The sequence below is a fragment of the Etheostoma spectabile genome, chromosome 4 (assembly GCF_008692095.1).
Source record: "Etheostoma spectabile isolate EspeVRDwgs_2016 chromosome 4, UIUC_Espe_1.0, whole genome shotgun sequence".
In the NCBI taxonomy this organism is placed as follows: Eukaryota; Metazoa; Chordata; class Actinopteri; order Perciformes; family Percidae; genus Etheostoma; species Etheostoma spectabile.
Window position 1 is genome coordinate 20,403,400 of NC_045736.1, and position 17,558 is coordinate 20,420,957.

General features: G+C 39.9%; 1 protein-coding gene across 1 annotated transcript; it reads right to left on the reverse strand.

The window, feature by feature from the left end:
- Nucleotides 1–85: 85 nt before the first annotated feature.
- LOC116687213 (arf-GAP with GTPase, ANK repeat and PH domain-containing protein 1) lies at nt 86–17,152 on the reverse strand. Its single transcript, XM_032512354.1, has 20 exons — nt 16,266–17,152; nt 14,518–15,736; nt 10,273–10,331; nt 10,079–10,166; nt 9,473–9,558; nt 9,228–9,369; nt 9,011–9,145; nt 8,794–8,915; nt 8,444–8,605; nt 8,169–8,252; nt 7,784–7,888; nt 7,532–7,691; nt 6,914–7,021; nt 5,676–5,813; nt 5,463–5,522; nt 4,880–5,031; nt 3,822–3,912; nt 2,775–2,997; nt 2,237–2,540; nt 86–1,844 (listed from the first exon to the last, which is right to left on the reverse strand). Exons 2-20 carry the CDS (start codon nt 15,650–15,652, stop codon nt 1,554–1,556), a joined length of 3,645 nt encoding a protein of 1,214 aa, XP_032368245.1. The 5' UTR covers nt 15,653–15,736; nt 16,266–17,152; the 3' UTR covers nt 86–1,553.
- Nucleotides 17,153–17,558: the final 406 nt, after the last annotated feature.

Genomic DNA, 17,558 nt, shown 5'->3' on the forward strand with positions numbered 1-17,558 from the left:
CATAGAAAACTTGAACAAAAAGTTAACTCAGCAGCCTTTTTTGAAATAAGGTCTGCTATGAGCCCAGACAGAAAACACACAAAACTCTGTACAAAAGAACACAATTTGAGCAGTAGCCTTAGTGTATTGATAATGAATGTTCTATGAATCATTGCAAGGGTAAAAAAAATACAAATGGAGAGAGATGCCTACATCACAGACATGTATACTCAGTAGTCTTTAGATTAACACAAAAATACACACAGTACTGCAGGAGGGTTGCTTTTTATGCCTTTTTTAACTTATTAAATTGGGCAACCTTCCTCTATTTCATGTTGATTTTCATCCACTTACAAATATAATCATAGTCATTCAAAGGCCCAGTTTAATAGATCAGAACCACAGTTTTAATCTACTGAACTATACTCGCTATTAGTCACAGCATGAAAAATATTAGTTAATTAAAAATGAAAATGCCCTGACAGTCCATCAAAATTGTATAATCCTGGAAAACACACATTAGTGTTTGAAATAAAAAATAAAAACTCAAAACAATCTGTTTTCTTATACATTCAATCAAAATCAAGGCATTTACACGTCTAGTATTACACTCGCCTGGATGATGAGTTACTGCTGGAGTCCTAATGCAGACGTCATGTACAGTGTTCATGTCACGCACAGTGATACAAACATAACATAGAAATATTAGTCTTGGATGTCAAAGAGTTAATCAGGGGGTTGTTAAAGGAAACCCAAACCAGGACGCTGTACAGGAAACGTCTGAACAGCTACAAGTAACCCTTTGAGTTTTATACACAGAACCAACTGTACAAATAATACAATAACAATCTCAAAAATTAAGCACTTTTACCATTTTAGAATATTAATATTTTTATCAATGCATTTCTATACAGTTATTTTGATCATCTTTAAAGCAGCCTCTCTTTTTAGCCTCTGTAAAGTTAGTTTTTTTTGTTCAATTTACACAACATTATTTATGCACAACCAGCTGTGTTGATCAAAGTATGTGCACTCTGGATTTAAATATGACATTCATTGTCAATAAAGTTAAGAAGTGTGGATGTGATTAGCATTAACGTCTGTCTATAAAATCTTAGTTATTGCAGTTCTTTACTTTTGGCCCCTCTATGCTCAGAAAAGCAATTTGAGCCTGAAGGCAAATTCCCATTCTTAACTGAGAATAAAGTTGAATATTGACTGCATTATGAAATATGAATCATACCAGCTGGTATGCAGTGCAATACATTCCTATTGAATCCAAATGCAGAGGCATCTGGATGTAATGTTACGTTTTTTTTAAATCTTACGTAGAGTAGTCAGGTAAAATTTGTGTTGTTTTTAGTTTTGGTTAAATCATTCTGGCAGACATGCCTGTTATTACCAGTGTTTGTTTTCATCCCTGACATACACACATACCCTTTAAAACCTCAGGAAGTGCAACATCTGGCAATATGTTCATCAGTCCTGCAGGCCTGTGTGAAGGTACAGGACAGTATGAGGGCAAAGCAACGCACGCACACGCACACGCACATTCCCATTTGATCCCATTTTGATTATGACACTGCTCTTCTAGAGGTGCTGTAACTCAAGCTGGTGCTGCCGCCGCTCTTGTGCGAGATCTTGACTGTCGTAGCAACCGTTAGGCTCGGCGTCATGGCAACAGGGAAGCTGGGTATGGCGGCTGCTGCAAAACCAACTGTTGTGGCAACGGTAAAGGAAGAGGTCGGTTCATTTGGGCATCCGTACTGAAGTAAGATGTCGACACACTCTTGGCTGCCAGCACTGCGAGCCAGTACCAGAGCTGTCTGCCCCTGAGCATCCCGGTGCCGGACATCAAAGCCATACTGAAGTGAATTGAAAAACAATAAATAAATGGATTAGATTATGTAATATTCTATATTTTTATCATGAGGAATGTATTGCAACTTCAACCTGACAGGCTTGTCTTAAATTATCCCAACAAGGTTTGACTCAGCGTGCTTTAGAGCCTTTCACACCTATAGATCACCTTGAGTGGTCTGCTGAGTCATCTGTTTTAAAGCTTTTTGTTTTTTGCTAAGGGAATTACTTAGTGGTTCTTGAAGGGTAACATTTATTATCTTGCCAGTTTTTGCATTACTCAACATGATATTTTACACTAAGAAGAAATTTTAAATTATTGCATTGCACTTCTACGGTAATATAAAACAAGCCATCCACACAAAGGTTTTATTTAGAGAGAGGGAAGGAAACGCACCCAAACAAGAAGCTGCGTCATCACCACATCAGCCTGTTGACAGGCAGCGTGCAGTGCAGAGCCAGGCAGTCTTAGCGCTAAGAACGACCTGCAGGAGAGCGCCAGGCCGAGAGGGGCATTAATGTCCTCCTTAGTACAGTGGGCCAAAAGGAGCAGCAGCTTGGGGAGGTTGTGCTCCATCACTGCCAACAGAAGACGGCCAGATAGTGTGATGTCTGGGCCCTCGCCAGGAGTGGGAGGGGGCAACGGCGCCACAAACAGTTTCTGCTCATATTTGGCCCTGATCCACGACTCCCGCTCCTCACTGAACAAGCAAAGAAAGCAAAGAAAATTGATGAATATTCATTAAAATACATTTAGCTCCTTGTCTTTCTCCTGTTCAAGAATAACAACAATTTATTTCTACTGAAACTTCACATAACGTACATGACAAATTTCTAAGTATGCAGCTCCTACGTACTTACTGTAAAATAAATTAACTAAAGCAGTGTTTCTGTCACATCAATAATGTCACATCTCAAAACAATATGGTCTTTACCGTGTAGCATCAGGTGCTGGTTTACGGTGGCCCAGAGTGCGCGCCTCCCATATACTGTTTACCAAGTGGTTGCCAATGGCACTAAGAACCAGTGTCAGCTCTCGTGGCAGATCATCAAGGTCCAACGACCGAACACGTGACAGATGGGTCCCCAAGTTTCGGTGAATCCCTGAACACTCGATGCATATGAGAGCACCCAGGTTCAGACTGGCCCAGGTTGGATCTTAAAGAAGAAGGTACACACAACAAATTAGGCTGCCTCTCCATTTGAAACTGAACTATGTACAGATTTGTAATGTTATAATTTGCTGTGTGGCATTTAAATATGCCAGTTTGGCCAAGTAATGCCATAAAAGTGACTGAAGTTGTGTGAAATCCCGTTTGGGCAGGTTTTGAAGCAGGGCTGTTTAAAGCAGGGCTGTTTGGGCCAATGTGCCCAGCATTAAATTCCTCTGAAACTCTGGCACTTTAAACTTTTCCAACATTAGAAAAACATTCAGCATTCAGTGGGAAACATTGTTGCAGTATTTTCAGTAGATATTTTTCCTTGCGGAAGAAGAAATGTTATTTCAAGGCCTGGATAACAACACGGTTCAGATTCAGCAAAGCATTTCATCTCTGTTTTAAATGAACAAGTCAGCAAGTTTGAACAATTACACAATATGAAAACAATAATACTGAAAAATAACGCTGTTTTTCCTCTTTCTATAAGAAATGTGTTCGGAAAAAAAGATTGTGTCTAAAAGGGATGGTGCATGTAAGGTCACCTGGCTAATCTGGGATTCTCCCACAGTGGCAGTGTTTATTGCATGCTAACTAAATAGTTATTCCCATTTTGTCATTTGTGTTTCAGTGATATTTTGTGATTTTTACAACATCTGAACTAATAAGCAACTGTTTAGAATATAGTATGTTAAATACAGTATCTTGAACGCCAAACTATAGTCCGAAAGTAGCCTTCTTTGGACAGTCTAAGATGTGAAAAAAAACAGAAACAGATATTCACATGTACAAAGAGAAGAAAAGCTATTAAGATGTGTCACTAACTTGGAGCATCACAGTCAACACAGAAGTTGTTGCCCTTCGCATTGCGGATCGCCTGCAGAACCACTGCTTCACTCTGGCTGTTCTTGCGAGCCTGTGGAAAATGCAGAGTATGGTTAAAATGAGAGAAATACCTGCTAACTAACCCTCTGTAATATGTGCTCTCATAACTGTTCATTACTATAAACAATGATTATAATTTACAAATCTCCTAGTGAAAAAGCAGTGGTAGATGGCTATAATCATTATTATGACCATTTAAAGCTGTAAAATGATCGGTTCTGGCCTCCTGGGACACGCAATTCTCATAACACTTAAAAAGAAATACATTGTGGTATTAAAGTTATTTTTCACAATCTTTATATTAGTGGCAATAACATTTTTTAGATGATTGAACAAACAACACCAGGACATACTCCTCACTCAAGAACAGAATCCAGCACAGCCCATTAGTGGACAGGACTGTTAGTCCGACACATACAGTACAGGAGATGAAGTGGGTTTTTGGTAATGGCCAATCAAGTTAGCTGCCCTCATCCTTTTTAAAAGTAGCAGCAGTAACAGTTTCCTAGGCCAGTTTATCCTGAGAGACCTTATCCAGGAGTCCCAGGGTGCAAATACACAGCACACAAAATGAGTTTGAGGCCCTCCTAATGTGCTTCCAAGGGCAGATACATCTAAATTTACATTTCATGTCGTAGAATAAATGTGTGGAACAGCTGAGCACTTATATCCTGTATGTGTTTCTCTGCCAACAAAAACCTAAAGAATTGTTCTATAAACTTGTAGTGGGAGCTGGTCTGAGCAGATAGAAATACAGATACTATTTCATGCCAATATGGGGACCAGTGTTGCACTACAGCACCTGATCTGCAAATATACAACCTCAGTGTATGACTGCCCTCCTCGATGTAAGCAGGAGCACATAATAGTAAGGTGAATATTGCCCTGTACCAAAATGGCATTGCTACTGCATTTGCGCCTATGAAACGTGAAGCTATTTATCTTTTTTTTTTTTACATTTGTCAATTCAATTTATGTTGCCTTTTGCTCATTCTTGCCTTGTTTTTGCTGCTTTCACAGAGCTGCAGGCTGGCCAGGATCTGGCTCTCAATGGCTTGGACCCAGGAGTCCCTCTCTTCCACACTCTGGGCTTCAAAGTGCCATGTTTGGCCGGAACTCGACACAATGAGGAAGTCAAAGTTATCCTCATCTGACATAGAAAAACATGAGCATAGAAACAAGAAATATTTCATCAGGGGCTTTTTTGCCCATGTGGAAGGTTAAAGCAGTCACACAAATGTAGATATTTAATTAACAGTCTGTTAACATTATGAACAAAAAAGACAGTTTTAGTTTGCATGCATCAGTGTACTTAAGCATCCATGTCTGGCCACTATTAGACATAAGAATGTCTATAACCACATGCTAAAATGTACATACATCTAGATAAAATAATTTAGATGCATGTAATTTTTAGATGCATAGTAATTTAGCCATTCTACAACAAAACCTTGATTTAATAATAATGTCCCTTCCCTAATGTGACAGGAAAGCAAAAAAACAGCAACACAAGGCGACAGACGTGGCAAGTGCAGAGGGTCTGCCAGAGTTAAAAGATGCAGCATGACAGATCAACATTACCTGTCTTGCTTACGTTTCTTAAGCTACCAAAGCTTTTAAGTTTCCACAGTTTGCGTTTGGCTGCATTAAAAGAGAGAAAAAGTCACAGAAACGGCAACAAAATAAAAGAGAGAAAATATTACATTGGAGAATGCTTGATGCTTTTATCGTTGGGAGACTTGTTAAATGCTGAATGTAAAAAAAAAAAAAACTTATGGAGGTTATGGGGTTTACCATCTGCTTGGCCAATGGTTGCATCTCCTTTCTGGTTCATGCTTTTCTTTCTGCGATGTTTCTTCCTGTCTGTGACCGGGGAGGAGGAGCCTACATCTTTGGTGGAGGAGGAGCTGGACACACCCTCAACTGCAGAGTCTTGCAATGAGATCACATAAAAACATATCAAAATATAGCCGCAAGCTTTCTCAATAGCAACTAATTTCACACATGTGGTCCAACATTATTATAAAAAATATCCTGCAAGCTTTGTAACGATTGGACAAACAGTGCACTTTGTTTAAAATGCCTACAACTGATTTGTCAAAAATATTTATTTTCAATTCAGTGGGATATGTAGCTCAGTCCAGCTCACGGCAATTTGAGAAAAGCCAATTATCAACACAAAAACAATTGCTATTAAATCCGGAAGCTGCAATTGCAAGCACAAACCTTGATTTGCGTCATTCCACGGCCAGTTATTGTGCATTTAAAGCGCCCCCTAGTGGTCAATTTGAATGAGATTTGCACTGTGTAAGGTCATTATGTAGACATTTCCTGGAAGTTTTGTGTTGACTGGACAAATATTTAGTCATTTATAGCCTGATTTGCGCTATATCACCTGCAGTTTGTTTGCATTTACAGCGATCCCTGGTGTTCAATTTGAATGAAACTTTCAGGGCGTGGTTCAGGTACTTATGAGGACATATTCTGAGAGATTTGTGATTATTGTACAATGAATATGTGATATATAGCAAATTGTGTGTAAGGCCACTCTCCTATCTTGCACTTGTTGCGCCCCCTAGTGGTGTATGTATATAAAACTGTTTGGGTATATCTGGGGCACTTATCTGAACATACCCTATGATGATTGGCCTTACAGTTGTTGACTTGTGTTAATTTATGTCCAGAGCCACGCCCCTTTCAAAGTTCATTGGCCAATAACTTGAAAAGTAATTGAGATATGGACATGCTTTATACAACTTGTAATAAGCTTGATCCACTGATGATTCACTGAAAGTTTGGTGGCAATCGGAGCAACAGTGTAGGAGTAGTGTGTCTTTCAAAAAAATTAAAATGGCTGAAATATTTTCTAGGCGGACCTTAACGGTCCTTAAAGCTTTTTGTAGAGCACATTACGCTGCACGTGTGTGAGAAATTTCAAGTCATTTGGACTACCGCTCGCGGTTTGAACCCTAATTACATTTATCTGGTACAAAACATGCATGTTTTTAGGATGATGAAAGTAATTTACTCACCAACACTTTGAGCGTGGTTTGATATAGTAGAGGGACACCGCTGCACACCTCTGTTGCTCCTCAGGAACAACGCACCACCCAGCCCTTCCATCCCATCGCTTACAGGGACTAAAGTGATGATAGCACGCATGCACATAATAATAAAGTCATGTACACAAACAAACAGAGCTACTGACATAAAAGTAAACACATTCCTGATTTTGTGTGAACTCCAGAGAAAATAAAAAGCAGTGTATGACTTAGTGATCTGTTAATGATCCTCTTTTGTGCTTAGATTTTTCCTTTAATTTTCGCTCTCTGGAATAGAAGCTTTAGCCCTCTTCACAGAGAAAGTCTTAAAATATAAGAAACAGTGGATTTTTTGTATTTCTGATGTCACCTAACTCACAGGCACCCCAGCTCCACAAAGAAAAGAAAAGGACCAGGGTGGAGATCCACGGAAGGACATTGCCATTTGTATAAGCAAAGTCTATTGCTATAATTGTTTAATAGTTAGGAAACAGCAGTTAGATTGCATTTTTTGTTATTGTTTTATGCTTATGCACAGATTTTGGTAACGGAATCAGTTTAGCTTTGTATAGTTTCTTTGAGACATCTAAAGAATATATATATATTGACCTGGGCCGACACCCTCAAGTCCCGGCATATCTTTGGCACGCCCGTTGAGCCCGACTGGAAGGCCACTGGCATGTACAGCACGAGGCGGTCGCTTTCCTGGCACTTTCACTGTCACTCGCAGCAGGTCCATCTCCTTCCCAGGAGCATTTAGCATGTAGTCCTGCCAAGCCAAACATCAGCCATTACACATCAACCACTAGCCATCAGTGGTGCAGCATAATGCTTTAGAGCTCCGTCAACACACTGACTCACATTGACACTAGAGTGATAGGACAGTATGCCATCGTTGGACAGCGTGACATACTTCTTCTTCCATTCTTTGTTGAGCGAGTTCCCGCTGCGCTTCAACAAGATGCCCTGATGGAGGTGACAAAACCGAAGAGTGAGAATTTATTTCAAATGTCTCGTGTGTTCATCTTGCCCTTTTTGAGAGCATGATGACTGCTGGCTGCCAAAAGCATCCACTATGCTATTCATCAGGCCAATAAAAGACATCACAACATTTCATCACAAGCTCCACAAGCTGAAAATGCTTTTACACATTTGATTTGAAGTGACTGCTGGTGTGATGTCCTCTGCAGAGGGTCATTAGATACATCATGCTTTTTTCTGCATCCACTGCAAATCTGTGTCCTACCTGTTTGATGGGAATGGAGCGTCCACTGCCCAGATCTCCCATACAATCTGCACTCCTTCTGTTTGAGTCACTGCCCCTCCGACCCTAAACAAAGTACAAGAGGTGCATTGTAGGCATCAATGGCAATAATGGCAATAATTGGGTAATTAAGGAAGTCTTCTTTACAGATTGCTGTACATTTCATTACAAAGCCATAATTTCAAATAAAAGGAAGCATAAGCACGACTGCTTTGGCTACTAAAAAAAACGTTAAAAATCATTTGACCGTCTTGTACCGCAAATCTGGAGGTGCGTCTCCGGGTGGCACTGCGGACGGACCCAGGCGTGGCACTATCCTGCTTTTCCCCTCTCACTGTCTTGCCAATCTCTTTATGACTGATCACAGGAGTGGAGGGAAGTGATGAGGAGTAATCACTGCTCTGACCACCGTTACTGGCCTAAAAAAAGGAGGAGGGGGGTGATGAAGTAGTAGTTGAGAAAAAAAAGGAGATAATTGAGTTTGTCACAACAGCATGCCGACAGCCTTTAAAAATAGCCTGACAGACGAATAAAATATGCAATACACAAGGTAAGAAAAGGCGCACGCCATTTTTTCAGACAGTGTGGAACAGATAGACAGTTGTACCTGTCCAGGAAAGACACCTGACACGGGGGTGGAGCCTCCGGAGTGACTGGGAGAGTTAGGGAGAGATTTACAGGAAGCCAGTAGAGCAGCTTGCTTCTTGGCTGCCATGATCTTCTGAGCAGCTGTGGAAACACAAAAACTTTAAAATAGACACATAACCTTCATATATCTATATCTTCTGCAGCATAATTCTCAATGCTCTGATCTGCACACATACCATCAGTGAAGACTCTGTTCACATTGAGGCCGTACGTTGCACAGGTTTCATAGTAGGTGCAGCGCCGCACGTCTGAGCACAGCTGTCTGGCCCTGGCATCATCTATTACTCTGGGGTTGGTGCTGCTTATCTTATCTAGAAAAAGCACAAATCGCAAATATAAATTCACTCATGCAAACATTTGAATCAAAGCACGTGCTACATGTGAGTGGCTTACCCTGAGTACCGACTACTATGAAAGGTATCTCAGAAATGGGCCGGTGGGTAGCGAGCTGGTGGTAGATTCTGTAAACTTCCTGGAAGCTGGCCTCGTTTTCCAAACTGAAGACCAAGATAACTGCATCCACCCAACTTGCAAACTGAAGAGAAGGGAGGAGGAAAAAAGAAGAGCAGCACTCTGGCCGTAAGCGCTAGTGTAATTGTGTGTATTTAGTTGTCCACATTAACCAAGTTCAAACCCACCTGAGCACCCGGGAGTTCTGTTTCTTCTCTGATTATCAACACGTGGCTCTGTCCATCCACCAGGACGTCCTTAATGTATTGGCGACCTGCAAATACACAGTTGGAATAATCTAGAGTTCTTACTGATATTTTTGCAGTTCACACGTATAACTAATAACATTAATAGCATGCCCAGGCTCATACAAATTGAATGTAGCCAGTATTAATGTAATACATTTTATATTTTGTCTCTTTCTTCTTTTATTGTTGGTTTCTTTCCTTTATTAATATTTCTCTTTAATTTGCTTTTATTCATTGTTTGTTTTTGTCTCTTTTTTTCTACATATAAACTTATAGATGTGTCTAATTTGCTCTGTTATTCAATTTTTCTTTTGTCCTTTGCTTTGTTGTTACATATTAAACTGTAATCATACTATATAATAAAGTGAGACACTTTATAAGCTCCATGGGGTTTCTTGTCTTCCTTGCACATGTGTTTATGATGGATTGGTTACTATGTACAAATTATTTTGATGTGTTAAATAAAGAAGAAGAAAATTGTTATTAAGCTCTAATAATAAGAAAAACACACATAAAGGTTGTAGAATGAGGACATGTGAAACCAACCCTCAGCATTTTCCAGCTGCAGGTAACTTCCTGTCAAGTGCCTGTGAACCAGAGCGGACTTCCCACTGTATAGACCTCCCAAAACACCCTGAAGAGCACAAACACACAGATAAAGAGAGAGAGAGAGAGAGAAATTATTAATTTAGTATTAAATCCCACTCACCAGTTTGTAAAAGCTATGTCCTGATGCTTACCAGGTGAAGCTCTTGTATAGTTTGGCTCATGGTCCATTCTTGACTGCTGGTGCATGCAGCTGAAGAAAGAAAATTGACAGCCAAAAAGTAGAGAGAGGATTCATTAATAAAAAGTAAAAAAAATGTATTGGTAACTTGCTATGTAACAAGATGCAGGATAGCAGAGCTAAAATCTGGGCTAACAAGCTAACTAAGCTAAAAAAAACTTCTCACATCCATTTCTGTACTGGAAAAACTAACATGATCATTGACCTTTTCATCTGATTGTGAGCAAGCCAGCCAACTATTAAAACAAAATGTCAGACTGCTTTAAAGCAAAACTAAAGCACTTTTCTCTTTGCTCCCCCTACAGGTTGGAAGCGGAACTGTCCATTGCCGATGTCTCATTACAGATCTGCTGCCCGATCTGGCAAACTTGCATAGTGCGCTAATCTATTTAGCCTTGAAAATGTATTATTCTTTAGCTATGGTGAGATAATTAATCTGGTTCCCAGCGCAGATTCCCACATTTCATGAATTTTATGGAAGTTTTTATAGAAGTTGGTGTCTACTGAAAGAAGACAGAATATGCCACTTGGTGCTCTGTGGTGTCACACTGATTTAAAAAGGCAGGAGCAGACTTACATCAGAAAAAAGTAAAATAAGCTAAAATAAAAATGATGTGTTAATGAAAGAGTGTGAGTAAAGTATTTCATAAAAAGAGGAAACTACACTGTGGAAAGTGAAATTATGGCACTAGGGAATTTGTTTCTTGTAAGAAAAATGTGTCTTAATACTGTAATGTTTTTATACGGGATGATCAATAGTGTGATTTTGTTTACTTTATGGGCAACTTTATTTTGCATTAGACAAAAATGAAATGGGTCTTTAAGATATAATAGAAGATAACTGCTGTCAAATGAGTCATCTAGTTACAGAGTTTCTTATTTAGGTTGCGGCAGACAGCATCTCCAGAGATTAGCAATCTCATTCCTCTTACAGTTCTTGACAGTCTTTGAAAAGCAGACATGTAATGACTTATAAACTACACTATAAAACAACCCTTTGAAGACAAAAGCAATCATTTAGATTATAGCAAAGTGTAACGTGTGTAATGTTACTTGACTCCCTTTGAAAAACCTGAAGCATCTCATTTGATCGTGGTTGAGCTTTTACATTCATAAGATGATCTATTAGGGGTAGCTTAAATAAAACTGTGTTTGTGTTGGTTTTCTGGCTTTAGTTTTACTGATAAGAACAACATGAGGACTGAGTTTTAATTTCAAAAACCTACGTACATTATGTCCCAAGTGTCATGATGATATATAGTTTGTGAGATTATGGCCAAAAATATCTACTTCAATTCCAAACTGTGATCATAATGATCCAGCAGCTGTGCAGGTTTATTGTGTAGCGGTCGTTTGAGTACGTTATCAGATTTGGTACTAAAATAAGACGTTGTTAAAACGCCAAATAAGGTTAGCTGCATTTGTTCCGTTTTTAGTTGAGTTACAGCACTACAGAAACTATTCAAACATATTCTTTTTCTTAGTTTTATTACTCAACTTTCTTTAAGGTCATATTGTAGATATATTTCTGTTCCACACTTTACAGAAATTATGAATCAAAAGTCTCTCCTATTCAGTCTTAATAAGGTTTTTCTTCAAATAAAATAGAGATTCGACCGGTACATTATAATGGAATACCTCCACTAGAGTCAGTATCTTGAAACAAGACAAAATAACAATATAAGACAGATAAATCCACTGGTGGCAAGAAAATAATATTCAAAACAATTCTTAAAACAATCTGATTTCTTTTATAAAATTATGTACAATACTTTCCACTATTAACAAACATGTTTGACATTTTAAAGATTTTGCTTCCAACAAGACACACACACACACACACACACACACACACACACACACACACACACACACACACACACACACACACACACACACACACACAAAAGCTGTCATTGGCCGGCTTTTCCAGGGACACAGATTGCAACTTTAACCCCCCTACTCTACCTCAAAACCATCTTTGGTCAACTCCCCCTTTCATCGGCAGTTTCACGCCATAGACCAAATAGCATCTCTCACGGCTTGCTGTTGCCATGGCAACTCCATTTTCCAGAAGCCTCCAGCCCGGGTCTCTATACAATAAATGGTCTCTCATGGATACAGCGACGGGTGTGAGAGACAGAGAGACCACCTGTGTGCATTTGATGCTAAAAATATGCGAGTGTGTGCATGCCTTGACAATGATGACCATTTTTTTCTAAATTAAATTTGATCAATTACGGTAACCGATCATCAGAATACTGACATAACATGGAAATTACAGGTTCAACAAGACACAATGTTGACTCTGCAGCTCCTAAACACTTAAACACAATGTGGATGAATGAATAGGCTCCATTTGAAGACTGATTAACTCCACGCACAGAACAGGAAGTCACGGGTTCCTGTTCTCCTCACTTCTCTGATGAACACAGCTCTGTGTATCCCCAACCTTAATTATTCATGTCCCACTTACTCCTGACAAATTATTCAAAGCTTACTCCAAAACCACACTCTTTGTCAAAGTTCATTTTCTTTAGAACGTATCAATAAAGATTAAAGATTGATAAAGTTGCAACATTTCCTATATTTCAAATGGAGGGGTCTTAATATTTCATTAAGTGTTTTCGTAGTTTTTGACAAGACTGAAGTGATTTATCGTGTTTAGTTGGGTTTTTTTTTTATTTGGGGAATTCCTCAAAACAGAGATCCAAAACATTGATTACATTACTGAAGGTAGAGAAACCACTTTAAGGTAGCAGCATTTTAACCTTCTTCACTATGAAAATGTACAGTGAAGCTGATAAAGAACAATCCTTTCTGATTTACTTACATTTTTTCTGCAACATTAATGTGTAAAGTTGTGTAACGTTAATATCCTATCTATACCTGATTTTAGATTAGTTGTATGTTTGTCAAATATTTTTATTTATTATTAACTGCTCTGTAGATCATTGGAAACAGATCCATCTTTTGTCGAGGAAGATGATTCACTTGACACTTAGATGACCTAGTGAGAGGATTTAGTGATCAATATAGGGCTTTGAGTATTTGGTTGTTTGGTCTATGAAATGCCAGAAAATTGTTAAAAGAAATGCCCATGACTATTTCCTACAATCCAATGTAACATATTCAAATAGCTTACCCCAATACTTATTCCAAAACCTCAGAAATAATGAGGACTATCACATGACACAAAAGAATGCAACAAATCCTCACATTTGAGAAGCCGAAAACAAAGAATGTTTGGTATTTTTGCTTCAAACATTTCTTAAAGGATTAATCTATTGTCAAATAGTTGTTGATACAATTTCAGTTAATTGCTCTAGATCATGAACTAATCTGAGTTATGTTTTACCCATTTGTGCCATGGAGTTAAATCTGACTATTTACAGGATAACTGCCATCTATTCTTTAACAGTTAACCTTTAATACCTAATACTTGCCCTACTTATAACCTCAGATGTCATTTTGTTTTGAAAGTGTGCTGCGTTGTTCCCTTTCTGCAGCTCCCATTAAAGCTGATATTATTAAATCTGATTGGCAATATATTTTCACCCGATGTCATCAATGGAAGTTATTGTGTAGCCCTGAGAAATAGTTTCAGATACACTGAGAGATAAAGGCAACAATGAAAGAGAACTGTTGCACCAATCCTATTAAAGACAAGAAAGGTTATCGAGAGCTGATGTCAAACACAGTCACATCAGGATTACTGGTCATGTCAGTCACAAACACTGATGCTGTTCATCAGTAAAGCCTTCAATTAACATGTGTCATCTAAGAAAATTACAACAGTTTATTCTGAATGAAAATAACCACAGAAGACACTGAATTTAGTTTAGTGCTAAAGTAAATTCAAAACCACTTTGCATGACAGTAAGCATGATAAATGTATGCTCACCTGATAATTGAATTTGGCAACTGTGTGTAATTTACTATGCCCAAATGAATGAAATGTTTAAGAAAATGAATGAATAAGAACAGCAGTAGAGCATTAAAGAAACTGATTGGAGCACATTGTTTTGGTTTAGGTTCACAAAATTACAAAGAGGGCAATATAAATGAGAATAAATATGTGATCCTGTGTAATAACATTAAATAAAATGGTATTTGTAGCACCGGGAAAGTGAAACACCAGATGTGACGGTGTTTTTTAGATAGCAGTCATAATAGTAGATGCATGAGGTGGCCTTACCTTCCTCCTCACTCGACCCCCTTTCCACAGCTGGATAGAGAGGAGGTGCGGTGCTGACGCTGGCTGGCACCGCCGTACTTTTGGTGAAAATGCCACTAATGAACTTGAGCATCTTTCTGTCACGGGGAGGAGCGCGCTGGATTGTTCCTCCCTGGCTCTCCTTCCCCTTCTTCAGGTCCTCAGAGAGGGAATGTAGGTCACTGTTGTCCAGGGTACGACTTGTACCTTTCCTTTGAGGCCTGGACACGTCGGTGACAGGAGGTACAGGCAAGGAAACAGAAACTGTCTTAAATCTCTCCCCTTGAGGGCTGTCCCTAGCCATAATGCCGGAAAATCCTCCGCTGATGGGGGCTCCGGGTCGAATGAGCGTGCCCCTCCCGTCACTGTCAGCCCAGGATGCCCTGTAAGGCCCCAGAGTTGTAGCTGCCATTAAGGGGGACTGGTCCCCAAAACGGTTATCCCTTCGATCTAAAGTCCTAGCAGAGTGATACAAGCTTGTATTGGCCTCTCTGAGTTCCCTCCAGCATGCAGAGTTGCCTCCTGCATGTGACCTCATCAGGACTTCAGGGCGCTGGGTGACCTGTGGCGGGATGGAAAAGGGGAGGCTGCAACGTGAGCGACTGTTCAGGTCTGCTCCATTTTCACCCTTTAGGAAGAGCATGGGGGGCTCTCCGTAGAGCTCCGTCTTAGGGCGCATGGCGTCTGAGCGAGGACCCTCTCTGCGCACAGTTCCCTCAGTGGTAGTTCCTCCATACACTTTGACCATTTGTCTAACAGGTGGATGTACAAAAAAGGTGTCTTTGCTTTTACCAACTGATCCAATGTCTTTTGGGTGTCCATGAATTTCCTTACTTTCAGGCTTTCCCCAGTTCTCAGTGGGGCTGCCATACTTGCCATGCTGCACCTGTTCCACTTCTTCTTCCACCTGTGTGTTTTCTTTTTCTCCCACTTGTATACACACCAGTCCTTCCCCTTTTTTGGGGGCATCTTCCTCCTCCTTCTTAGGGCTCCCTTCCCCCTCTGGAAGAGCCTCCCTCTGGTTCCCTGCTACATCCTCTGGCACAGCTTCAACCTTCACCAGAGTTAGGGAAATGAGGTAGGTGGTGCGTCTCTGTGGGTTGCCTGCCTTGCTCATTGGTATAGCAGACTTCAGCACAGTACCACCTGCACTCTCACCTAGCCAGACCTGCACATCTCAGTCTTGGCAACCAAGACAAGACTGGAGCAGAAGAGAAAAAAATCTAAGATCAAGACAAACACATCAGACACCCAATCAACCCTTGTGTAGTCTGATGCCAGGCCTGTACACTTGACAGGAATCCAAGTTTCCTTTTAAATCCCTCAATAAAGACACGAAGAGTCAGTTAAAAAACAGGAATGCTTCAAATTGCAAATTTCCAGAATATGTTAAAAAGGATGACCCAGTGGTGAAAAAAGTCTAGACTGTTTTTAATGCCTCCTTTAATCCTCTTCAATGCACACAGATACTACTGGTCTCTACCACTGATTCATTCATAATCCTTACCTCTCTTTCTCTCTAATTGATTCTGTGAAAATCTCACATGTAAACACACGGATAGCTATAAGAAGACATTTCTTATCACTGTGTATGTCTCAGGCTCAGATTTCAGCCTGGAATTATGCAACAGCCAACACATTAGGTTGATCCATTTCTTGACTAAAATGAATACTGTCTGAATAATGCCACCTTACTACAGTATGTGTCTTGGATTTTGCTATTATCATACCTTCATTTTTCCTGATGAATAACCATTGCACAGTTCCTTGTACATTTGATTTGGTGAAGAATTTATCTCGCCATCAGATTACCATTCATATCAAACGGCACATCAAATAAGGCTGACAAAAAAAAAGACCTCCAGGTGATAAGTCCAAGACAAAAACCAAAAAAAAACAGGTGAAAGGGAACAGGGTGCAAACAAATCAAAATGGAAATCATTCACTTGTCACGAAGCGTCTGGCAGCTGGAGGCACCGTTCGACAATGTCATGCATAAAATTATGTATGCACGGTGTGATGGTCACTGGGAGATGCTGAAAAAAAACATCTGTTATGTCTCCAGAATAAAAAAAAATTAAAAGATGAAGTAGCCAGATTTACGCAGCCTGAGCAATGCTTCCTTGTGCCTGTATTCCTCCTCTGGAGAGCAGCTCTTCTCGGTCACCGCATCCTCTCCTTCGAGTGCCTCATCCAATTAGCAAGTCAATAAAATGTGTCTGTGAAGCAGAGGAAGCCCACCAGCTCACCACAGCCCCTCCTCCTTTTTTTTTCCTCCTCTTCTCGCTGCCACAGAGCCTTGCAGCCCCCGCTAGCCTGCTGATAGCTGCCGCACAAGCAGCTCCACACTGGATCCAGCTCCGGCAAACAGGCTGGGGATTAGAGGCTAGCAGTGAGGTGGTGGTGGTTGTCCTTGCCAATGTCCATCAGATTTGTATCTAACGACCCAACAAAAGAGATTCAGGAGGGAGAGAGAAAACCACTCAACTCTGCTTCTGTCAAAGCATCTGCTCTGTCTCCAGCTCTGTCTCTACCCTCTCCTTTTCCAGAGCAATTTATGGGCAGCTCCTGCCTTCTCTCCCTGCCTCCCTGTGTCCCCTCGGAGTGAGGAAGTGAGGATGCACAGGATAAATCTCGATGTCTATGAATCATTGCAACAGGGAATAAAATGGAGAAAAAAAATGTTTGAGAATAAGAACGTTTAGGAAGCAAAACTGATTTTAGCAGCATTTAATTGAATTACATGGAGAAGAAACTGAAGATATTAATTTGGGTTTGCAGGTGATGATGCAAGACAGTAAAGAATAAAATGGGAAAGAAAAACAAGTTCCTTGGAAATAAATCATAAACAAAATTCACTCCTTTCATTACAGTATCTCTCTTCAGGGCGGCAGCCACTTCTCCCTCTCTGCTAATCTCCTTATCAAACCATCATTTGTTTTAATAGGCTATAATAGTTCATTATATTTTTCAGTTTTCATAGAATCATATTTGTTCATTTTGTATGGGCTGCTATTTAAATT